The 25,773-nt window shown below is 36.6% G+C and overlaps 1 protein-coding gene and 1 long non-coding RNA gene across 2 annotated transcripts; one reads left to right on the top strand and one right to left on the bottom strand.

The window, feature by feature from the left end:
• On the bottom strand, positions 1 to 21,521 carry LOC119787403 (CD81 antigen-like). The gene is made up of 8 exons (XM_038291247.1): positions 21,361 to 21,521; positions 19,371 to 19,485; positions 6,665 to 6,762; positions 6,495 to 6,569; positions 6,296 to 6,409; positions 6,086 to 6,181; positions 695 to 778; positions 1 to 565 (listed from the first exon to the last, which is right to left on the bottom strand). Exons 1-8 carry the CDS (start codon positions 21,424 to 21,426, stop codon positions 500 to 502), a joined length of 714 nt encoding a protein of 237 aa, XP_038147175.1. The 5' UTR covers positions 21,427 to 21,521; the 3' UTR covers positions 1 to 499.
• LOC119787404 lies at positions 11,989 to 21,295 on the top strand. Its single transcript, XR_005281318.1, has 3 exons — positions 11,989 to 12,073; positions 19,678 to 20,085; positions 21,036 to 21,295. It is a non-coding gene; the product is annotated as an uncharacterized LOC119787404 (long non-coding RNA).
• Positions 21,522 to 25,773: the final 4,252 nt, after the last annotated feature.

The raw sequence follows: 25,773 nt of genomic DNA, 5'->3' as shown, positions 1-25,773 counted from the left end.
ATCCAGCAGCCAGTTTGATATAATTTATTAGAGTTCTTAGAACATGTAATACTTTCGTCTTTAATAGATTTACACGTTAATAGAGTGAGAGAGACTTTTTCCCCGATAGGTTAGAAGAGGAGACACGAAGCTGTTAACTAGAAACCTTTGCGATGGTCAGAGAAACATGGCAGATTAAATAACACTGTCACACTGCAGCAATATAAACAATCGACCAGTTAAAAAACACGCACACACACACCGTCTCCTTTCCAGCAAACAATAGCTTTATATACAATTTACACAAATAATCGCTGCTGAAGAAGCCTTTTCCAACGAACCGAAGGCGTAAAGGCAAATAATGACAGTTTAGTTCCTGTCTAAAAGAACGTTACAGATGAGTAATAGAAAAAAATCAGAATCTAATCTAAAGTAAATAGGAAATAAGACACTTTGTGCTCTCGCAGACACAGATCTCCCTGGAATCAGCTGGCCTGGTTGATTCCTGGTCATTAAACAGCTAGTAAACTCCCGGGCTGTTCCGGATCCCACAGCAGAGCACCATGGTGAAGATCATCTCAAATATCTGCAGAAAATCATTGCATTTTATTTAACTCAGTTTGTCTCTCAGAATCTGATGTTTATAGGCTCTGAAAACGGCAGAATTTCACAATGACGGCGTCTAACAGCTGTTCGCTTTCAGCCCGTTTCTCACCATGATGACAGCAACCACCAAGGCAGCCAGGCCGATGAGGTAAAGCTTCTCTGAGAACAGAGCATCCAGTTCACTGTGGCAACTCTGACAAAAGACATAAAGGCTGAATTAGGAGGGAGATCAAAGGAAACAAACAGCGTCATTAATTAAATGTAACTGAAGCAGGACTGATAAAAAAAAGAAGGTGTGGTTCCTCCTTTGGGTACAGAGAACTGTTGAACCCCAGTGGGCCTCAGCAGATGGCCGCTCACACTGAGCCTGGTTCTGCTGGAGGTTTCTTCCTGTTAAAAGGGAGTTTTTCCTCTCCACTGTCGCTACAAGCATGCTTAGTGTGAGGGATTGTATTTGAGTCAATGAGTCGATGCAATCAACTGGTTTTCCTTAGATAGAAAACTTTGAATCAATCTGACTGAATGATCTGGTTGAACTGTAAAGTGCCTTGAGATGACATGTGTTGTGAATTTGGCGCTATATAAATAAACTGAATTGAATTGATATAAAATAAAGAATAAACACTAAACTAACTATAACTATTAGCAGGTTTAGCTTCTGTTATTTAAGGCTGAGGTTTGGTTAATGTTGAAGCACCTGCTTCACTTTATACAGCGTTAACCTAATAACCATAATATGCATCGTAAACCTTGAACCCCAGTGGGCCTCAGCAGATGGCCGCTCACACTGAGCCTGGTTCTGCTGGAGGTTTCTTCCAGTTCAAAGGGAGTTTTTAATCATTATCTGCCTTTTATGTTATTTCATCTTTTCTCCTTTTTCCTGTTTTTCCTTTCCTGTTCTACCTACATTGCAGTGTCCATATAATCTGTAATAATCCCTGTATGATTATAATAGAGCTATTTATAAGCATAAATCTAGCGGATCACTATGGCGACAGCCGTACTGCTCCACTGGTGAAAGTAAAATTTGTTAGGCTCTTTTTTGCCATCAAGACAATTATTAATTAATTAATTATTATTGTACCATTGCCAGGCAGGACACTGTTTTCCTCTCCACTGTCACTACAAGCATGCCAGGGGCGGAGCTAGATGGGGGCCTTAGCCACCCCTACCATTTACTTCCCTCTAATACAGATGGTGGCAACAGTAATACCCTCAAGTGGAATATCAAAACATTTTATTTTTTCATATATTAACATTTACTTGACAACAAAAACATTTTTGGTTAATTATGCACATCCAACATTAAAGATGAAGTACAGAATTCATGCGCTTTTCAGAACTAGATTTTGTGTTATATGGGGTAGATATAAAGTGATTTGTCTTTGCAGTGAAATCATAGATAACTATTTTAATAAAAACGTATTAAATAACCAATTTATGTAGATATTAGTACTTGTAAATATAATTTTTTTGCAGAATGATTATTGAAAAAAGTAACGAATCACAAAGGAACAGATGTTCGCCCCAGAACCTGTATAAATTGTATCCACTATACCTTTTATCTAGGAATGTTTGTGTCTATTTTTTAGCAAAGGCTGTAGTTAAGGATATTTTGTCTTTATTTAGAAAATATGGATATGGAACAGTGTAGCGTGACCCTGAGGTTCTGGAGCCTATCCACTTTCGGGCACCCCTCAGTGTACATTGATTATTGCCTGGCCACCCATGTGTAGATTTTCTGGCTACGCCCCTGAAGCATGCTTAGTGTGAGGGATTGCTGAAGAGTCAATGAGTCGATGCAATTAACTTGTTTTCCTTAGATAGAAAACTTTGAATCAATCTGACTGGATGATCTGGTGAACTGTAAAGTGACCTGAGATGACATGATGTGAATTGGAGCTATAGAAATAAACTGAATAGAATGTATTAAAACCAACTAAATGCAATTAAGCTCAGAATGTTTCAGATAATCAAACATCTGGTTATTTTCTTATAATATCGGATCAGTCCCTCATTCTCTGGGCTCTAAAAGTTGCTCAGTTGTTAAATGCAAGTTGCAGCTCAGGTTCCAGTTGCATCAACTGATGTACATCTCTAGTCTTCTGTATTTTAGTGTGATTAACTAATAGCAATACTGAGGAGGTTGCATATATTAACCCGCTATGTTTAAATGGCAGATTTCATCATGTTTCCCACCACAAAGGTTTGAAAGCATAAAACATAAATAAATCCCATCGTTGTTGTTTCAAAGGGTTCGTTTTTGACTCACTATAAACCATCGAGGGCCAGTTTGTGGCTTTCTATTGTCATAAACAGAGAGTCGATTTTTAAAAATGAAAATATGGCTGTTTTTGATGCCAATATTATATTAGCCATTCAAAATTTCCCCACTTTCCTTGATGGGCGCTTGGCTGGATGATCTGGTGAACTCTAAAGTGACCTGAGATGACATGTGTTGTGAATTGGCGCTATAGAAATAAACTGAATTGAATTAAATTTTTATCCCATTCTGCACAGTCAGCGACGTAACATTAAAAATTACACAATAAACCAAGATCTGAGGAGGTGTTACTGAAGCAGGAAAATAATCCAATTAAAATATCAATTGAAAGTGTTGATTTAGAACAAGTACATGAAATAAAATTCTTGGGTGTCATACTAGACAATAAGTTTAGCTGGAAACCTCAGATCAGCCTAGTAAAATCTAAAATAGCCAAAAGTGTTGCTGTTATAAGAAGAATTAGTTTCGTCCTCGACTACAAATCTTTGTTTATTCTGTACAACACACTCACTGTACCACATTTAACATATTGTGTGGAAGTTTGGGGGATTACATACAAAACAAATTTACAACCATTTTACGTTTTACAAAAGAAATCAATCCGAATACTACATAAAGTGGGATACTGGGAACACACAAATCAGTTATTTATCAAATCAAATATACTGAAATTCTGGGACCTGGTAATATTTAGAACTTCACAATTCATGTTTAAGGTCCGAAATCAAAAACTTCCACACAATATACAGAAAATGTTTGGTGACAGAGAGGGGGGGGGGGGGGGGGGGGGGTATGATCTAAGAGGTGAAGGATACTTTAAAAAACAACACTTTAGAACAACCAGGAAGAGTTTTTGTTTATCTTTTTTTTTATTATTATTTATTTTTTTTTTTTAAATATTATTTATTTTTTTATTTTATTTTTTTATTATTTTTTATTTATTTTTTTATTTGTTTTATTTATTTATTTTCTTTATTTTTTTAATTTTTTTTTTATTATTATTATTTTTTTATTTTTATTTTATTTTTGTATTGTTTTTATTTATTTTTTTTATTTATTTTTTTATTATTATTATTTTTTGTTTGTTTTTGTTTTATTTATTTATTTTTTTTTGTTTATCTGTGTGTGGAGTAAATGACTGGAATGGATTGAATGACGAGTTGAAAAAAATTATAAATGCAAACCAATTTTTAAAAACTGATTAAAACCGAGCTCATTTCAAAATACGCTATATAAGATGACTGTTTAATAGTCTATAATGTAATTGATGACATAAATAGTACTTAATATAATTGTACATGGCTAAACATCACTTGGAATAGAAACAAGTGTTTTTTTGGTTTTTTTAATGTTTTGACAGTTAATTGATGATAAATTGACAAGTAGGAAAGGGGCGGGACATTATAAGATGTATCTTCTACCTGCTCCTTTTCGAACAGAAAATATAAAAATTTGCATGTCACATGGGCAAAATAATTTCTTTTATATTTTTATTCTTAAGTTTGTTTCATTCAAATTTTTTTTCCTTCTTGATTGTTTTTACTGTCTGTTCGAAATAAAAAAATAAAAAAAGCCTTTATGAATTCTACAGGCAGGTTTAGCACAATAGTCGATTCAAAACCTGAAATTATTGCTTTTAGTTTCAGTGGCCACCCAAAGATATTTAGTGGCCCCATCTGGCCTAAAATTGCTTTTTAAACACCAATCTTTGTACTAAAATACTCTTTCTGTCATGATTTAGATCTAAAGAGAAGCGCCATCTCCTGGTCAGAGCTGTAATTCAGTGACAGGGTGGAGTCAGATTAAAAAAGATATGTTGGGTTCATGAAGCGGATTATGCTGCTATTCAGCTGCCGTTTGACTGGGAAGGGCCATTTTGAATGGCTGCTACTGTAAGTTAATGGTTATGAGGATATATATAATAATGAAGCAAGCTTATTTTTAGTCCGTTGAAGGAAGAAGAAGCATCTGGAAGCTGTGCTGTTGACTCTGCAGATCTGCTGTTATCATCTTTGAGTGATATGCCTCGATGGGGGTGTGAGCAAAGAGAGGCTCTAAACTCTTCTCCCAAAGAAAAGTGACTCCACAGCTTCATATCAGTCCAAAACCTTTCAGATGATGGAAGCTGATTAGCAAGAGGAAGATTACTTAGAGCTCATTACCCTGATGCTTTCTGAACAACTTTCCCTGAGTTATAACAGTTAATAAATGTGAGTAAATCTTTTTGTCTTTCTAATGCTTGTGTATTGCAGCTAAAAAACGGAAAAGCTGAGACATTTCTACTATATTTTAAAGTGAGATGAGTAAGAAAAGACTGAGATTAGAGGAAGGAAGAACTATAGAGAACAGGAAGGCCACAGGTTAAGGAGGCCACTGAAAGTGCAGTTAAAGAATAAAGTGAAGATAAGGAACAAGATGTTTGTATAAATCTGGAAAAATATGAAAATTTCAGCTTCAAAGAGAGAGAAAGAAGATAATAAATATGGAGGAAATGAGGAAGAAGAGGAAGGCGCAGAATCCGGGAATCCAGCCTATAAAACGGGACATCCTAGTTTGTAATCCTTCTAAGTATAAAGTCCAAAAACAGAGATATTAGATTTGCTTCTCTTTGAGAGAAACTTTGCTGCTCAGCAAAACAGTCATTGCCTTAAGCTCTCCTTAAGCTCCTCCCCTTTGGAACCAACTACCAGTTTTAGTCCTGAGGCAGACACCCTGTCTACTTTTAAGGCTAGGCTTAAAACTTTCCTTTTTGATAAAGCTTCTAGTTAGAGTGGCTCAGGTTATCCTGAGCTATCTCTATAGTTCTGCTGCTATAGGCTTAGACTGCTGGAGGACATAGGGACCCCTTTTTCATCATTCTGCTTTATTCTATCTCTATTCTCCCATTGATTTCTACAGGCAGGTTTAGCACAATAGTAGATTCAAACTCTGAAATTATGGCTTTTAGTTTAAGTGGCCACCCAAAGATATTTAGTGGCCCCATCTGGCCCCCCATGAATCATTTCTGGAGGTGCCACTGATTCTTCACTTTTCCTAATTGAATTTTAGCCTCTCTTCTGCAGCTCCCAGCTGCTCCTTGCTTTTTATCACCCTAGTTTGTTTACATATTTTCTAAACTCATGAGCTTAAAACCAGTAGAGCATGCAACTAAACATGAAAAGTTGTAAACATAACGTAAGCTCTTTTAAGGGGATTAGGAAATACATTTGTTGGTACCTTTGGTATCGGGGAAGAAAGAATTCGTGCAGGACACAAGGTGTTTCTGACTTGCGTGAAGAGAGGAGTGTCATCACCTTTCCCACAGCAGTTGAGCTTAAGGCAAAACCAAGAGTAAACACTTGTAATTAAAATTCAAATTTCTTTATCCTTTTTTTTTTCCCCCACTCATGATAAGCAGACCCAGCCAAATCCCGCCTTAAAACAAACCGTGGTGTGGAAAGCACCCAGCACGCTGACGGCTGCGTCTTTACTCGGGGACCCAGAGACATCCACAGCCTTGATGTACGCGGCGTCATAGAAATTTATCAGCTCTTTAGACATCTGTGAATAAATAGAAAACAAACATCAGGATAATAATTAACAATAGACATATAGACTGTGAATATGTTGATTTTCCTCTACATACTGTGTCTTTATTCATGAAGCCCCAGATGGCTGCAGCCACCTCGCTGGCAAAAAGGATCACCAGAAAGAAGAAAAACTACAGAGCAGATATAAGACTTATTTATTTGATCTTATTTTGTTGTTCTTCATATAAACAAGTAGTCAGAATGAACATAGAGCTGAAATACTCACCGTTCCTAGCAGACACTGAGATTCCTGAATGGCACCGTAACATCCGAGGAAGCCCACAAGCATCATGACAGCACCGACAGCAATCAGTATGTAGACACCTTTATATTGGAAAGATCCAAACATTAGAGGTTCATTATCATTGGTTTCATCACCACTAGGGGGCATCAATGCAAAGAGGGAAAGAAACCATGCAGCACAGTTACATGATCTATATTCAGTTTGGACTTCCTGGATGTCTTTCCTGTTGAATGACACGATGTTATTGGTATCCTTAAGACAAATATCCCGCACTTCCTGAGCGAGCGGGACGGAAGCTGCCACTTTGGCAAGGAAATGCCTCCATGACACCTTGGACCTCTCCACAAACCCCCGTCTGCACTGACCCCTGACCCAGAGCATGGAAACACAACATGTGAACAAACACATAAGCTGTATCACACTATCCTTGTGGGGACATCCCTATCGACTTCCATTCATTTCCTACTCACTTCTACGGCCTACTTCTTCCCACAACGTCTCCAAAATCTACCATATTCCTGGGAAATCGTCCCCACAAGGTAACAAAACATTCCCATAAAGACACATATACAGATGTTGTTGTTTTTGGTTTTTTTTCCCTGTCATGTTCAGCATTATGGCAACAGAATTGGAATCTGAGTGCAAATCTCTGCCAAACACTTTAGCTTTGCCAAGGGAAGCCTGTCAGGATGAAAAACCTCCCTTGATCGTCCTATACTGCTTTATTATTTATTTGAGATTTATTTTTATTACAGAAATAAAATTAGTAATGCCAAACATGACAGGTGGACAGGGGAAGAGAAAGAAAAAAAAACATACAATCAACTGCTGTATCTGTAGAAGACAAAAAATGTCTGCAAAATGAGAAAACCTGTAGAAGCATGGGGCAGATTTACCATTAGGCAATACTAGTCAGGTGCCTAGGGCCCCAAGTTCCTGGGGGCCCCATAAAACTCTGTTTCTATGTCTGGTTAATACAACTATTCCTTATTTGTGCACATTAATTATGTTTTTGATAAAAATCCTTTTGCTAAAATGCCATCAGAACGCTGATAATATTAAGTGTGTCTCAGCCCCCCCCTTCAGTGTCCACCATATTGGATCAGTCCATTTGCTGCACATGTTCAGAAAGGTCCAAACAGACAGCAGCAAACCATTTGAAAACAAACCATGCAAAGAGCAGTGTTGCCAACTTAGCGCTTTAGTCGCTATATTTAGCCACTTTTCAGACCCCTCTAGCACTTTGATTTCTAAAAAGCTCCTAGCGCCAAATCTAGAGACTTTTTTCTGCTACCGGAGACTTTGGAGACAACATCTAAAAGCAGCGAACTCTGCTCTCCAGAGCGAGTAGATTGGTAACCCCGCCTCCTGCTCTCCTCTATCTTGTCTGCTGTCATGATTCATGCAGCTATTATTTCATCCAAATGAAAAATGGAGAACAGATAAGCAGATCATGGCTTGTCTACAGTGAAAAGAAGGACTGGGTTATTTACTTTGGCCTTTTTGGAAACACAGGAAGGAGCAATCAGCTAAGTGAGCTTAGTGCTTGGAAAAAATCTTTCATTCCTTTAGAGACAGCATGAAAAGTCAGCTGAGTACAAAACATAGAGAGGAAAACAAGAGGGCCCTCTGTCTGTCTTTACCTAAGGCCTCAAATTTCCTAAATCCGCCCCTGTTTAGAAGCACAGCAAACAAGACTGATCTAGGTCCATACTGCTGTAGTTAGGCGACAGTGTGCCACCAAGAAGCTTCCAGAGGGAAAGTAAACAAGATTTATGAAAAATTTTTTTTATCTGACTGAGTAATAGAAAAATAGTTCAGTCTGAAAAGAAAAGATAGGCTTCATTTAATTATTTATAGTATTCTACACTGCAAAAACAATCCAGAAATAAGTAAAAAATGGCTTAAATTAAGTATATTTAGCCTAAATTTGAGCAGGTAAATAAGATGATTTGCCAATGGAATGAGTATTTTCACTCTTAAAATAAGATAGTTAGATAATATTTACTTGAAATAAGACGATAAAATAGTTTTTTCTTATTTTAAAAGGAAATTGTCTTGTTCCATTGGCAAAGTGTCTTACTTACCTCCTCAAATCAAGGAAAAACACACTTATTTTAAGAAAAAATAACTTATTGAGGTTTATATTTTTTGCAGTGTATAAATAGCCCATTATTTTAACAGACAACACTTTATATGTTCCTCCCTGGAGCTACGCTGCCTCCAACATATATTTCCTATGTAAACATAATAAGCTTTGTGTGAAAATAAACTCCAAACATGAAGACAGTTAAAGGTTTTATAAAACAATTAGGTTGAAAATATAAAACATTCACATAAACTGGATGTTTGGAGATCTGTGTCTTTAAGACATTAGTACGGCGGCCGGGAGGTGCAAACCAACGTTACAAAATCTAAAAAACTTTTGCAAGTTGCAAAACAAAATATCATTTCAGAAAACAAATTTACATGAAAAAAAAAATAAAATAAAAATAAACCAAACACTTTTGAAAAATTCTAAACAAATAGCACTTTAACAAAATAAATAATAAACATTCGAAACACTTACAAGTGATAATTAATGATAATTTGTTTTGGAGCTTGTAAATGTTTTTTTTTTTTATGTAAATTTGTTTTCTGAAATGATCATTTGTTTTGGAACTTGTACATTTTTTTTTTTTAAATGTAATTTTTTTTTCTGAAATGATAATCTGTTTTGGAACTTGTACATTTTTTTTTTTTAAATGTAATTTTTTTTTTCTGAAATGATAATCTGTTTTGGAACTTATACATTTTTTTTTTTAAATGTAAATTTTTTTTTTCTGAAATGATAATCTGTTTTGGAACTTGTAAATTTTGTTTTTTAATGTAAATTTTTTTTTCTGAAATGATAATCTGTTTTGGAACTTACAAATTTTTTTTTTTTTTATGTAATTTTTTTTTTCTGAAATTATCATTTTGTTTTGGAACTTGTCAAAGACCTTGTAATGTTGGTTTGCACCTCCCGGCCTCCGTACATTAGTCCTAAAACCTCTGATATGATACTGATATTGCAGCTCTGGGAATACACTGATACGACCTTAGCATGAATCACACGTGGTTTTATTATTGAATTTGTAATGTATAATGTTAAAAAAGTCTTGATTAAATTATATTACCGAAACAGAAAATCAAAAATCAAAAACAAAACGTATGAGAACGACTGACCCATGTAATGTTAACCAATAGGTTAAAAAAAGCCTTTAGAGTTAGTAAATCAGTGAGCCTCTAGTGAAGCCTGAAGGCGCTTACTGAAATGAACTAATGGTGAGATCGGCCGCCTAAAGCTGCACCTCATTTATCACTCACAGCCGGTTCCCATCCTTACCCCCCCCCCCCTTTTCTTTTGCATTCAGTACCAGGGGAAGGTTACCAGGGCCAGTAAATCTGCAATGCAGCAGAGGAGCCATTATTTCCAATGCCCTTCATTACTATGACAACACCCTTTGAGGTTCGGTATCTATTGAGCCTTTAAAGGAGACATGCACCCTTAGACCGACCCAGAAGTCCATTTATGTCGTGTTCCTCAGTATATTCTCTAGAAGCTTCACTTGTCCGTCTTATTTAAGGAGAAAAAAAAAAAGGTAAAAGTCAATTTTTCACCTTCGGGAAACCCTAAATAAACGTAGAATAAAGAGATAGAGTAATATATGTTTTAATCTAAAATGAACCCCTTCTTTGATCATGGGGGTAAGGCGGTAGATCCAAAGTGAGCACCGAGTCCTTCGCCGTCTAATCCAGGGCAGTGCAGTAACCTAAAAATGATTTCCTCTCCTAGAAGACTTTCCAGCTGTTTAAAGGCGACGCTCTACTTCAGGTCTAGAGAACCAAATGACCTCCAAGCTTTTCCCCTTTTTGTTACATTATATTTACAAACATCAGAGTCTTAATCAGACTATTTATTTTGCCAATTTTTAACAATTGTTTAACAATCAGTTTTTTTCTTTGAGACAGCAATCTGAAAAGTTTCAAATAAATTCTATTCAGTTTATTTCTATATTTCTATATTTCATTTAAGGGCCCTTTCCAGTTCACCAGATCATCCAGTCAGATTGATTCAAAGTTTTCTATCTAAGGAAAACCAGCTTATTGCATCGACTCATTGACTCTTCAGCAATCCCTCACACTAAGCATGCTTGTAGCGACAGTGGAGAGGAAAACTCCCTTTGAACAGGAAGAAACCTCCAGCAGAACCAGGCCCATCTGCTGAGGCTGACTGGGGAACAAATATGACTCTTAACAGTTTTTTTGTGTTTTTAAAACTCTTTTTTAATGTTATTAACTCTCTTGACCAATTTTCTGCCACCATGATGTTCATTGTGACGACTGCAGGCTCTAGAATCACTATTAGTTTTCTGCGACAGGTAGTGTTATAAAGCTCCTGGCTTTTCTTTTCTGTTCCTCAGTCTTTATGAAGCTCTTTATTCAGCAGTGATCTTCAGCATATCTTAGAGACCTTCACAGAAGACCTGTGCTCATAAATCCTTACATTTAGTTATACCCTGGTAGGCCTATCTGATGAATTTAGCTTCTTTTGTGAGGAAATCAAAGTGCTGGATTTACTGGGAGGGATCTATTTAGGAGACATTATGAAGAATCCTCTTCATTAAACGTTCATTAACCAACAGAGCTACTTTAGTCCGTTGCTTTTGAGGTTTCGCTGTAAGCAGAGGCGTCAGCATTTGTTCCCTCACTTCAGTAGAAATCATGTCTATCTATACTTTACTGAAATAATAATTTTTTTAATAACTTTCTACTCCTTACATTTTAAAAATAGACTCGCTGGTTTTGGTTTCATTTAAGCTTATTTCCATGATGGTTTGTTGGTATTTAAAAAATATAAAAACCATCAAAATAATTAGTATAATCCAGACAATTAATTTCTTGTGGTCGGTGCTGCCCCAACTTGTTGTTGGCAAATGTAATTTAATGTATTGTATTTATTTTAGCCCTACTTCCCTTTTCCTTAGTCTTTACTCCACTTGTCAGGCCGCTATTGTAAAAATAACTTGTTCTTAATGACTTGCCTGTAAAAATAAAGGTATAATAATAAAATAATAACAATCGTCGTTAACAAAGTAAACATTATAGTAATTTGTTTGGCTCATTACTTCTCTTTGTTTAGGTTGTTTGTTGTGTTTTTGTTTGGTGTTTTTTTTTTATGTCCTCATCTGGTTTAAATCAGTTTAGCGAAGCTGTTAGCTTCCTGTCTTCATTCATGATGCAGACCTCAGTGTTAGCTTTATTTTCTTCGTTTTTTTCCTCACAGGTAGCCAAACTCACAAGTTTAACTCCAAACTGCTAACAGTCAGACTCTGCTGCTGCGCAAACCGGACCAGACCACTGCCACCAGTAAGGTTTTCAAGAGCTCCAGCGGGGGTGGGAGTGTGTGTATTTCCAGTCTTACATAAATACCACTGTGGTCTGCCAATAAGCTAAAAAAAAAACCCACCCACTTCAAACACTAATTTGAGGGATAATGTGCACATGTATGAGATGACTTAAATTATGGAAGGGCGTATGCTGAAGGGAGGGTTAAAAAAACGGAACAGTCCCTTGATCTTGACTGGGTGGGCCTTCATTGCCACTATGCCTTTAAAAACATGCCTCCTCTCTGCTATAAAAAGCTTGGGCTTGTCTTTGCCCCGTATACTTACCGGGGGGGTGAGTATGGCAGCGCTGTAGGAGCGCAGATGTAAATTAATGGTTTTACTGGAGTTCACCACCGCAGCAAAGCCAAGATCATGGGCCTTTGAAATGTTTACATCTTGTCATTTACTGAAACTCCTCAGAGAGCGAAGGCAATGAAAACTATAGGACTACTGACTTTTTTTAAGCATTTGCAACTAAAGATATAAGATCGGCAGAAAAAGTGAGCAACAGAAACCTGTACATTTTTTTTACTTCTGCTTTTAGACTCCACATCTGTCCCAACATCTGTCTGAGGCATCTGCTGGCTTCAGATCAGCATCCAAGGAGGCTCAAAACGTAAACATCTTTATATAAAGTTTATGATTAGGACATTATTACCCATGGTGAGGTCATGAATAACAGAGTGCTGAGAAGTGGAACTATCCAGGTCCTGTTCCCTATAAGAGGTCGGGTCAACCTGAACACTTCTAAATAAACTAAATATATAAACTAAAGACAAAATAGGTGACTAAGAGGAATCTCTGCTGAAAAGATGCACATTTTTATTCAGATCAGTGAAACAGAAAAGCCTCCTGCAGAATGAGGTCACATTGACAAAAATAAACTTTTTTATGTAATCGCTGCATAAATAATTTTGCAGTGATGACGCTAAGGCTTCCTTTCATTCCAGTAACTCATGCGCCTCGACTTTCCCTGCCTCAATGGGAAACCAGTCCAGGAAGCTCAAATAGCATCAGTGAAGTCTGTGAACTAAGGAACAAAACCTAAATGACCCTCGGATGTCATGTAAGCACATGGGAGGTAGATAGGGGCCAGCGGGGGCCAATGGGGGCCAGCGGGGGCCAATGGGGGCCAGCGGGGGCCAGTGCCCCTGTTATGATCCCTGTAATGAAGACATAATACTTAAAAGAACTTCTAATGATGATCTAGTTGGAACAGACATGATTACTGATTTGGATCTATTTCAATTTTTTCTTTACAAATTGTTTTTTACTAATTATTTAAAAACAATAAGGTGATAGCTGCAATGGTATTGAAATAGGATCCCGGTTTTCATCTGTTAAATGTTTTTTATTTTTTTTTCAAAACAAATTACTCTAATTTTTAAAGCTGAATTTATCAGTTTTTTCTTTTTTTCTAATTCAGATTTTACAGAAAATGGTGATTCTGAATTAATTTAAGTAAAAAAATATGTTAAATTCCTAAATTATGAATGTATATATGTATATATATATTTTTTCAAATCTTTTTATTGAAAAGTCAGAGGTAGAAACAATAGATGGTCTTCATGGTTACAAAAGACTTTCCGTTTTTCAAACTTTATACACATTCAGAAAAAAAACACACCCTCCCCCCACCCAGACTGGACCCAAAAATAATGACAATAATTGTGATTGTAATTAATAAAAAAACAAACCAAAAAACGCTGAACCGACTTCAGCTTTTGTTTGTTAAGACCAGAGATGGCAAAAGTACTCACTTTCCGTACTTGAGTAAAAGTACAGATACTTGTGTTAAAAAATACTCTGGTAAAAGTGGAAGTACTGATTAAACTTCTTTACTCAAGTAAAAGTAACAAAGTACAGGCTTGTAAATTTACTTAAAGTATAAAAGTAAAAGTAGAAACCACTTTTTTCATGCCGTTGCCTACATTTTAAATGGATGTCTGTCAATAGGACTAGATCTCCGTTGTGTTCATTTTCAATCATCTCGTCGTCCATGCTACTATGCTAACGCCACCGCCACCAAGCTGCAATGATTTGCCGCCAATGAATACCGCCGAATCTGTCCATTCATCTTGTAGCGGTGCGTCAAATGCAACGTAGATTCCCATCCAATTAGATTGAATTTGGTATTGATGACGTGAAAAATAATAACAGTAACTCCATTGAAATGATTCAAAACTAAAGTAACGAGCCAATTTTTTTAAATGTAAGGAGTAGAAAGTACAGATATTTGTGTAAAAATGTAAGGAGTAGAAGTAAAAAGTCGCCATAAAAATAAGTAGTAAAGTAAAGTAAAAATATCAGAAAAATCTACTTGAGTACAGTAACGAAGTATTTGTACTTCGTTACTTCCCATACCTGGTTAAGAGTGGGCAGGCATCAGAATAAACTAATTAAAACAGTGAGTGAATAGCTTGATCTGCATTCCAAGGTCCTCTTGGCCAACAAAGTAAATTATGAATGTATATTGAAGTAATAAAACAAATTATTTAAATTAAACCTAATTGAATTGAAATTTCACTTCATGCATCTCTTAATGTATTTAAATCCCTTGCCTTAACCCCCTCCTTGCCCCCTCCTGATACATTTAGTCTAGAACTGTAAGCAGTTAAATAAATAAATATTTTGTGTTTGCTAAAAATAATTAAATTGAGATCAACCAAAAATCACCAAACAACACCTAAAAAATTATTCATGTGATTTAATATTTAAAATATTAGATTTTTCAGTCTAACAATAGTTAACAACCATCTAAGCCTTATATATTGGAGGAGGCACGGCTCAGCGAGCAGAATAAAACCATATAGAGGTTTTAAAAAAGTACGACTGAAAATTACAACCTTTTAATTTTTTTTACCAAATACGGCTGCTACTTAAAATCCTTTTCATACACTGCAAAAACGATCTGAAAATTAGTAAAAATGTCTTAAATCAAGTGTGTCTACTCTTAATTTAAGTAGGTAAATAAAATGATTTGCCAATGGAATCAGTATTTTTACTCTTAAAATAAGATAATTAGATAATATGCGCTTGAAATAAGACAATATAATTATTTTTTCTTATTTTAAAAGTAAATTGTCTTCTCCCGTTGGCAAAGTTTCTCACTTACCCCCGTAATTTAAGAAAAAATTTACTTATTATAAGAAAAATCAGAGTTGTTGAGATTTTAATTTTTTGCAGTGTAAGACGCCGGTGTAGAGAAACACAGGGCCGTCTCTCCTTGACACACTGCTGCACACTGCTAAACAGCTGGTTGCAAAACACGCTGTTAACGCCGTTAATTAGATTTCTGTACAGATTTCACAGAAATAGCGTGCTACTTTAAGGCCATCTAAGGCCTTAAAGTAGCACGCTATTTTAAAACAAGTAACACATTTTTTCCTGTGAGCAGCATCCCTGAAATATGACGTTCTGAACAATAAGCTTTACTAAACTTCTAGCCAATAGGTCATGTTATGCATTACCTATTTTATAGTTTTGTGTACGTAGAAAGAAGGAATTTACAAACTTACAAAATAATTAAATTTCCAGTTTGTGAGAAGATTTATTGTTACAATTAGGTCTCTAAAGATTCACTTTATGAACTCCATGCAGAAAGAAAGTATAAGTAGCATTTAGTTTTTGTTTTTACTCAACATTATTACAGTGATCAATCTCTTTCTGGCTCAGTCTTATATCCATCCATCCATTTTCTGTCACGCTTATCCCAGCTGGGGTCCACAGTAAATTGTTAAATATGCAGTTCAAAGTACATTGACTCTTTTAGAATTATTACAACAGCTGGAGTAAAATATGCACCACATAAAGTTCTAACTTAACACTGATTCTGAGTGGGACTAAATACTAGGTATGTAACGATATCAAAATCTCACGGTACGTCAGGAACCCATCGTGTACAACGTTCCGTCTTTTGTGATTGGTTGAGGTCATTCATTGATTTCTCGCTGTAGCGGGGACATTTTTATTAGTTTCATTTCCAGACTTTCTATTTCACTGCTTGCTAAACGGCTTTGGGGAGATCTTTAAGCCACATGTTAAAAATGCGTCTCCAACTGCACCTTTAATCTCACACAGGAGAAATTCCCTCTCTTCATACAACCCATCCCCTTGGGGAGCAGTGGGCTGCCACTGTGCAGCACCCAGAGAGAAGTGTGGGGTTTAGGGTCTTCCTCAGGGACCCAGAGTGCAGGCTGTGGGGATAGATACGGTTCACATGCAAATATGAAGCAATCCAAATGTATTCAGAACAATATATTTGAAGAAAGAAGACATGAAATTACTTAAACATGTTGGAGTTACAATTATAAAATTAATGTGTGGGCATATGAAACATTCTGGTTCTGGTTCTATCCTGTGATTCAATCAGGAGGGTCATAAACTTTTATGACCTGCATCCAGTAGGTCATGAGGCAGAGTCACACGGTTGTGTGACTTCCATCCAGCGAGATGGTCATTTCACACTGTCCTATGACCTGCATCCTGCCAGATAATCATTACTGGGTTTTCTGTTTAAGGCCCGCCCCATTATGTTGTAAACTGTTAATAAAAGGCTTTGCTGTGAAGGGATCTGTGAGAAAGGGTGCTGGTTTGGAGCAAGCAGTCTTTCTCCCCTTTGCAGAGGTTTACAAATCCCTGTCTGTGTTTGATCATTTCGTCCTCTTAATCTTTTAAACTCACATTTCTCTGGATTAAAACCCAACAAACATCAGACGACTTTTTATTCATAGGCTCTCGCTGCATTTGTTTTTGAAAGTAGGCAGATAGGATTAGAGAACATGGGAAGACATTGGTCAAAGGCAGGGTTGCCAACCGTCCCTTAAAAAACTGAATTGTTCCGTATTTAGAAATAGAAGCACCTGTCCCTATTTAGTGGAAAAGGAACGCACGTTGTCCCGTATTTAGTGGAAAAGGAACGCACGTTGTCCCGTATTTAGTTGAAAAGGAACGCACGTTGTCCCGTATTTAGTGGAAAAGGAACGCACGTTGTCCCGTATTTAGTGGAAAAGGAACGCACGTTGTCCCGTATTTAGTGGAAAAAGAACGCACGTTGTCCCATATTTAGTGGAAAAGGAACGCACGTTGTCCCGTTTTAGTGGAAATGGAACGCACGTTGTCCCGTATTTAGTGGAAAAGGAACGCACGTTGTCCCGTATTTAGTGGAAAAGGAACGCACGTTGTCCCGTATAAAGGAACGCACGTTGTCCCGTGTTTAGTGGAAAAGGAACGCACGTTGTCCCGTATTTAGTGGAAAAGGAACGCACGTTGTCCCGTATTTAGTTGAAAAGGAACGCACGTGGTCCCGTATTTAGTTGAAAAGGAACGCACGTTGTCCCGTATTTAGTGGAAAAGGAACGCACGTTGTCCCGTATTTAGTGGAAAAGGAACGCACGTTGTCCCGTATTTAGTTGAAAAGGAACGCACGTTGTCCCGTATTTAGTGGAAAAGGAACGCACGTTGTCCCGTATTTAGTGGAAAAGGAACGCACGTTGTCCCGTATTTAGTGGAAAAAGAACGCACGTTGTCCCGTATTTAGTGGAAAAGGAACGCACGTTGTCCCGTTTTAGTGGAAAAGGAACGCACGTTGTCCCGTATTTAGTGGAAAAGGAACGCACGTTGTCCCGTATTTAGTGGAAAAGGAACGCACGTTGTCCCGTATAAAGGAACGCACGTTGTCCCGTATTTAGTGGAAAAGGAACGCACGTTGTCCCGTATAAAGGAACGCACGTTGTCCCGTATTTAGTGGAAAAGGAACGCACGTTGTCCCGTATAAAGGAACGCACGTTGTCCCGTATTTAGTGGAAAAGGAACGCACGTTGTCCCGTATTTAGTGGAAAAGGAACGCACGTTGTCCCGTATTTAGTGGAAAAGGAACGCACGTGGTCCCGTATTTAGTGGAAAAGGAACGCACGTTGTCCCGTATTTAGTGGAAAAGGAACGCACGTTGTCCCGTATTACTGTGGGAGTAATGGAAAATGAAGAACAAGGGCACGTTAGATACAAAACTTACGGTAACTTGTTCCCGTCCCTGTCCTGCGTTGTGACCAATGAGCTGACAGCATATATGTAACGAGCCAGAATCCCCTCATCTCATTGGTCGAGCCAATTGTTGCTCACGGAGAAGATGGCGGGAGACAACAGAGCAGAATAGGGGACTAAAGGAGGAATTTAAATGCTGACGCACCGTCGGAAAAATATGTTTACAAGTTTTTACAAGTTTGCTGTTGCATCTAAAATGGACACTATTTATTTTCAGTTTTGTATACATTTTTATAGTTTGAAGTTGAGCAGGACAGGCTTATGTTTAGATTAGATTTAGATTAGATTAGATGAGCTTTATTGATCTCGCAGCGGAGAAATTCACTGGTCACATATTGGCATAGAAGTTACAGAAGGTGCAAACAGGGAGGAAAAAGTTGCATGAAGAATAAGCAATATATAGATAAGATACTTATCTGTATATATAAGATACTTATTTTATTCAGCAAAGTTTGTTATTTTGTATTAAAGTGAATTGCTGGATAATAATCAGTTTTCCATGTGTTCATGTCGCTCACAAAGATGCAACTAATTCAATGCAGATTTCAGTCAAATAGTTAAAAAATCCTTTCACACACAAAGCGGGGCTGAAAAAAAATCCCAACGCCAGGAGGGGTGAAGGCAATCGTGTGGGACGCACATGAGGTGACCCTTTTTTTTTCTTTTTCAGAGAGTTGGTAACCCCAGTCAAAGGTCATCAGGCCAGGACTCCAACCAAGTTTATCCCCTTTGTCTTTAGAGAGCAAATAAATGTGATATAAAGATACTGACTGGTTGAAATTCCAAGCAGTAAAGTTTAACATGTTCCTGCTTAAAAAGGATAAAGACTTAACAAGGAATCTATGAGAAGAATCAGAGATTAGATCTGCTCTGGCCTAAAAAAATCGTTTTCATAATCTTTCTTTTTATTTTTTTTTGCTCTGAGTGCTTTCAATATATTTTCTACGGATGAGGATTAGGGCCACTGAAAAAAAAAAAAAGTTAACAGATTTTCTTTTTTTTTTATTTCAGTATAGTATGGAAAAAAAGTCAGAATTCTGACTTTAATCTCAGAATTCTGACTTTTTTCCCATGTTAAACTGAAATAAAATTTAAAAATCAGTTAACTTTTTTTTTCAGTGGCCCTAATCCTCTTCCGTAATTTTCTTAATGGGATTCAGAGAAAAGAAGATTTTTAGCAAATATTTTCACACAAGAAGCCATACTTATTTCTCTGGAGGTTTAGTTTTACTTACTGATGTAAAAGGTGCTGGGCGCCTGCTGGCCTTCAAACTGAAGTATGAGAAGGTTGCTGGTTTGACTGTCATGGCGTAACCACAGGGCCACTCCTAAGATCACACCTCCGGCCAGCTGTTGCAAAGGAAACAGGCTTTAAATGTTCTTTCCCACATTTTTCCCCCCCCACTTCAGTGACACCCTTAGGGACGGGCGCCATATACGGCTATAATGAACTTTAAATACATAGGATACAGAACAAACTAGGGTTAAAAATGTCCTCAAATTACACTTAAACTTTTTTTCTAATTTCTTTCTTAACTCCAGAGCGAAACTGGGATCTGTAGACTGGGAGAAGGACATCCTGAGACCTCCATGACCCGCGGCACAGAACGTGCCCTCGCAGCATTGTTCAAAGCCAAATCAGCGCAAAACAGCTCTGCCTGCTGTTTCATAAAGGAACAAAAATATTCAAATGTGTTTCCTGTCTTAAAGGCAAATGAAGCATTGGGGTCGTTGACATTTTTATGCCAATATTCAACCTATATCAAGATTTCTCCTCCCTTATTATTTTCTCTCTGTTATTTCACCTGATTGGTCACTATTGTTCACAGAGAAACAGGAAACTGAAGTCCTGATGTGAAAAATAGCCGAACGAGGAAGAGGGGGCTCAAGAGCTTTCACAAAGACGGGCACAGCAGCGCAAGCAGCAGAGGAAGCCGTCGATTAAGTTCGGTGAGTCCAGGATGTGGTGACTCTGCTCATCTAAACAATGCACTGCTGTTTAATGTTCCAAGTGGAAAATTAAATATAGATCCTGGGTGAATGTCAGTATCGGCTGAGGCGGTTTAACTTTTGAGTTTAGCAAAGAAATGACAGATATGGAAAAATGTTGGACGTTTTATTTAAAATCTTGGAGTAATCTTGAATAAATGTTGTCGTATCAAACCGAAGCTAATTTAGTCGTCTTTCTATCGTGATTTTCCTAATCCCTGTGAAGATTTGTAACAAATGTACCACTTAACCTTTAACCCTTTAAAGCCAAATGTATCATATTTGATACATACGGTTTCTGAAATGTTTTGCGTCTGACACCTTTTGCATAATTTAAAAACTTTGCTCAAAATCCTATTGTACACAATCAGATATACCTGATAACAGCCAGTAGAAGACTACACAAAAAATAATCTTGACTTATCGCATAGTAATAAATCATTAATGTTTTTTCTTTTTACATATTTTGTTAAAAGGCCAAATAAGGACTTCAAACCAAAAAAAAAAAGTAATTTTCTGTTTGGTTTTATTCTTGGATCGGGCTTTAAAGGACCTAAAACCTAAAAGCCTGAACCATGAAATAATTCACAGAAAATTCAAATCTTTCAAAATTAGAATTTCATCAAACTCTCTGAAAATTAAATTAGATTATTTATTTGATACGTTAGGCATTTCTGTATAACCTTTTATATGTCAGAAGTCTCAAAAAGTCATGTATTAAATATGCTTTAGATGGTTAACTCATTCAAACACGCTGTCACTTCTGCTCAGCCAGAAGTCGTTCCGTAGGAAGCGTATTTTCAGACCTTCTCTGATCCAGATTAAAAAATTAGAATTCATTCAACTTTATTGTCATTTCATTGTCAAATACAAAGCAACAAAATTCATTCTGCATTTAATCCAATCCACAGCAGTGGGCTGCCATTGTGCGGCTCAGGGAGCCAGAGGTGGAGGCTGTGGGGATCGAACCGGTTACTTGCAACCTTCTCAGAAAAGAAGCGCACTGCTTTAACCACCAGGCCAACATCCCTATTTAGCATCTGTGAGTTAATCCTGCTTTTTCTCATGAGCCACAATCTTTAAAACATGTAGCCCTCTAAAATACAAGCTCTAATCCGTTTACATGCAAATATGAAGCAATTAAAAATGGATTCAACACAATTTTTAAAGAAAGAAGACATGAAATGACTCAGACATCAGAAAAGTAAAAAATGCAAAAATCAAAGACTGACTCACCCAGAAAATAAAATTAAAGAAAAATAACATATATTTGATGCATTTTGTGCAGCCTGCCACAGCCATGGTTGCCACTTCTTTTCAGCTCGTCCTTCACTTCAAACCAAAGTCTACTTCCAGGATTTCTGAGACTTTATTCAGGCCAGCTTAAACAGAAACTCCTCCTTCAGAAGGATGAGTGAAAACCGATGCGGGGGACCTGCCCACCGAGTGGAGCAGACGGGGCAAGGCTGAGAGGAAAACAAAGTGTGGAGGGAGGGAGGGGGGGCCCACGTTTCCCTTCAGCAAGGTTAGGATTTCACACCGAAAAAAAATCTAAATCTACATAAGTTATTCTTTCTTCAAATAAATGCATTAGTTCTTGGATTGAGGAGGTAAAGAGACATTTTGACAATGGAACAACAAAATTGTATTATCTTATTTCAAGTGTATGTCACCTAAATATTTTATTTAAACAGTAAAAATATTAATTCATATTTACCTGCTCAAATTAAAGGATAAATACACTAAATTTAAGGAACTTTTGCTTATTTCTAGATAATTTTTTTCAGTGCACGGGCACCATAGTTAGATTTAAGCAGCTAAAAGAGACACATAAACGGAGCTTTGCAACAATATTCATATTTTTTAAGCTGTTTTAAATGTTTTAGGTGTTAAACCAAAAAACACGCAATAGATCAACATGCAGAGAACTGGAAGGAGAGGAGTAAATGTTTTCATTTTCAAATGAAAATATGAAAAGCGTTAACTTTAGAGCAGGGGCGGAGCTAGATGGGGGGCCAGGGGGGGCCATGGCCACCCATAGCTAATCGTCGGCCGCCCCTGTGGCCACCCCTACTATTTATTTCCCTCTAATACAGATGGTGGAAGCAGTAATACTCTCAATATTCAAAACATTTAAATTTTTCATATATTACCAATTACTTGACAACAAAAACACTGTGGTTAATTCTGCACATCAATATTCTAACATTAAAGATAATAAGTACAGAATTCAAGCAGAAATAGATTTTGTGTTTTATGAGGAAAAGAGAAAATGATGTATCTCTGTTTGTCATTTAGGATTCTTCAGTGAAATCAAGGATAAATAACTATTTTAATAAAAACTTATTAAATAATCAATTAATGTAGATATTAGTACTTGTAAATATAGATTTTATGCAGAATGATTATTGATAAAAGTAGGTAAGTAATGACAATGGAAAAGATTTTCGACCATAAACTCAAACCTGAAAGAATTTTATCCGCTAGACCTTTAATCTAGAAAGCACGGATGTTGAATATATTTGTCTATTTGTTAGCAAAGGCTGTGCGAAAATATAGTTTGTCTTTATTTAGAAAATATTGATGTCTTGCTCATTAATTTTCCTGTTGGAACAGTAGAGATTGACCCTGAGGATTTGGTGCCTATCTACTTTCGGCCCCCCCCTCAGTGTACATTGGTCATTGCCTGTTCACCCTTATAAAAATGTCCTGGCTACGCCTCTGAGCAGGGGTAACCAATTAAAAATCAGTTTAGGTCGAATAAAGAAAATCATCAACCAGTAAAGGTGCGGGGACATTTTTAATTATAATCTGTTACTTTAAACAGAATTTAACGCTGAAATAAAATGAGGTGTTTCTGCTTCCATGTTATACATTGAGTTATACCGTATTAACAGGAGAAGAGGCGCAAGTGAAGTTAAACACTGTCGTTGGACAACATGCGGTAATTTTTAAATGTTTTAAATCAGGTTGGGTCCGGATCGGAACCGCGGTCCGCTAATCCATCACCTCTGCTTTACAGAATCAACTTTTGCTGCAAGTCCCTCATTGGTTGAGGATAAATTCAGTCTTTTGCTGGCATTAAACTGAGGTCCAGCACTGTGGAAAATGGATTAAGTATTGGATAGCGGTTCTAGACCAAATGGCCAGGAGGGGGCCAGGAGGGGGCCAGGAGGGGGGCCAGGAGGGGGCCAAGAGGGGGCAGGAGGGGGCCAGCGTGTTTTCATGGGGGAACCTAAAAGCATGAAATAAAAAAACAGGGCAAGGGATTCAGATATACTAATATAGCTGCATACAGTGAATTTTCTATTCAAATGGGTTAATTTAAAATTATATATCTTCTTAGGTCAATATATATTCATAATTTAGAATTTTAACATATTTTTTACTTAATTTAAGTTAGAATTACAGCTTTCTATAAAATCTCAATTAGAACTCAAGAAAAACTGATAAATTCAGCTGTAACAATAAGAGCAATTTGTTTTGAAAAAAACATTTAGCAGATGAAAACTGGGATCCTATATTAATCCCACTTTCACCTTATTGTTTTTGATAATTAGAGTTTCTTTTGAGTATTATGTCTTCAGTACAGGGGCCAGGACATGGTCTACAGGGGCACCTGTCCCCGTTGGACCCTGTCTAGAACCGCCCATGTGTGTACTGATTGTTAATAGTTTTGTTCACCTTAATTGGAATAAATTCTCTTGTTAAAGAAATATTTTGCAAATATAATTTCTGATTGATTGGAATTTAGCCTTTAAGTCACAACTTCTCAACAATATTTAGGTTTAAACTTGTTCATGACTATTCTTTGAGCTAATCTATTTTTTGTGGCTCTGGCAGAACGCTTAGGGAAAATGTCTTTTTCTAAACTCAAATATTTATCATCCCTCTATAGAATTGTTTTTTTTTTTTCCAGGATCGCATCATATTAAGCTCCCTCAGTATTCCTATCCAGTCTGAGCGGCTTCCTAACAATAGCTTATTAAAAACTAGGGATGCAGGATATTGGGATTTTGGCCGATATCCGATATTTTAAAACTCATGTAGCCGATAGCCGATATCGATACCGATGTTAAAGCTGGACAAAAATAAGTAGTCATTGAAAATAGCAGTTTTTTTATCCATTTCTGACACTTTGAAAAATAATATACTCAAATATATTTTCATATGCTGATATCAAATAGATTTTTAAAAACGCGGTATCGATCTATTTTACTTTCAAAATCTGGTGAAATTTCATCGTTCTGTTACAAACTCTCGTGATATTTTGCAAATTCTTGTGAGATTTTGTTAGTAAAATAGATCGATACTGCGTCAATATATCAACATATAAAATATGGCAACATTTGGTGAATTTTCGGGGGATTTCGTAGCATAACGATGACATATAGCAATATTTCATTAGTAAAAGAGATTGATATGGTGTTTTTAAATGGCAATATATCAGCATATGAAGATATTGGGATATTTTAATGGATCAATATTTTTTCCCTCGTCTTTAGAAGTTTTTAAGTCTGTAAAAAATACGTTTTTTGAGGAAGAAGAAGAAGTAGTATTTTTTTTTTTTTTTTTAGACTTAAGAAACTCAGAAGCTGATCAAATATCGGGTTAAATATCGGTGGGGGGGCCGATGTCCGATATTCAGTTTTAAGGCCGATACCGATAGGGGGCCGATTATATCGTGGATCCCTATTAAAAACTGTAAACTTATTTTGCCATTTTTTTCTTTTTGCACCTTATCTGTAGAGTGCAAGACTTACAATTGGCTGATTGTGAATCTACGCAGCTCCTTAATGTAGTTTAGGGGTGTAATTCCAAAAAAGTCCAGTGGACTGCTTTTAATTTTTTTGGAATGACTATAATAACCTGGATGACTGAGAATCTTCACCAGCATTTAGGGGGTGGGGGGGGGGGGGGTAACCATGCTTTCAAAGGTTTGTTGCCCCCCCCCCCCCCCCCCCCCCCCCAAAAAAAATCTCTGCTTAAATCTTTTCTTGGTGTGTGCTTTCCTTCAGCCTTCACTCCTTCTTTTTCCACTTTATAATTATGAACCACTTCCACTTAAAACATGTTAGAGGTTTGGGTTGTGATTTGCTAAAATGTGAAAAAGTTTCCTTTTACTGCAAATTGCTCATATTATTAATGCTACACTGCAAAATCTATCTACAAATAAGTAAAAAGAAACATTTATTAAGTGCATTTACCCTTAATTTGATTAGGTAAATAAGATGATTTGCTTAAAATAGGATAATTAGATAAAACGCACAATTCTTTTTTTATTATTTTAAATGTACATTGTTGAGTTCCATTGGCAAACTGTCTCACTCAGGGTATTAATTCCAGAAAAGATGCACTTATTTTAAGAAAAAAAAAAACTTATTTAGATCTACTTTTTTGCAGTGTAAAAAAAACACAACTCTAGGGAAATACGTTATATTAAAAAAAATACAAAAAGAAATCAGCAAAACTGTAACAAAGAAAGAGAAAGTTTTGATTTTTGTTTTTGCAATACTGGGGGTTTAAAATTCTCATGTTTTTTTTTTTCTACATAGATTAATAGCGCCCTCTCCTGTCAAATAAACATCGAGCAATGCGTCGTAATTACCTAGAAGTGCAACATTTCCAATTTATCAGATTTTTCTTCTG

The sequence above is a fragment of the Cyprinodon tularosa genome, unplaced genomic scaffold (assembly GCF_016077235.1).
Source record: "Cyprinodon tularosa strain WSP-4 unplaced genomic scaffold, ASM1607723v1 ctg298, whole genome shotgun sequence".
NCBI classification, from domain to species: Eukaryota; Metazoa; Chordata; class Actinopteri; order Cyprinodontiformes; family Cyprinodontidae; genus Cyprinodon; species Cyprinodon tularosa.
Note: the sequence above shows the minus strand (reverse complement) of the source record. Positions and strands in the feature narration are given on the sequence as shown.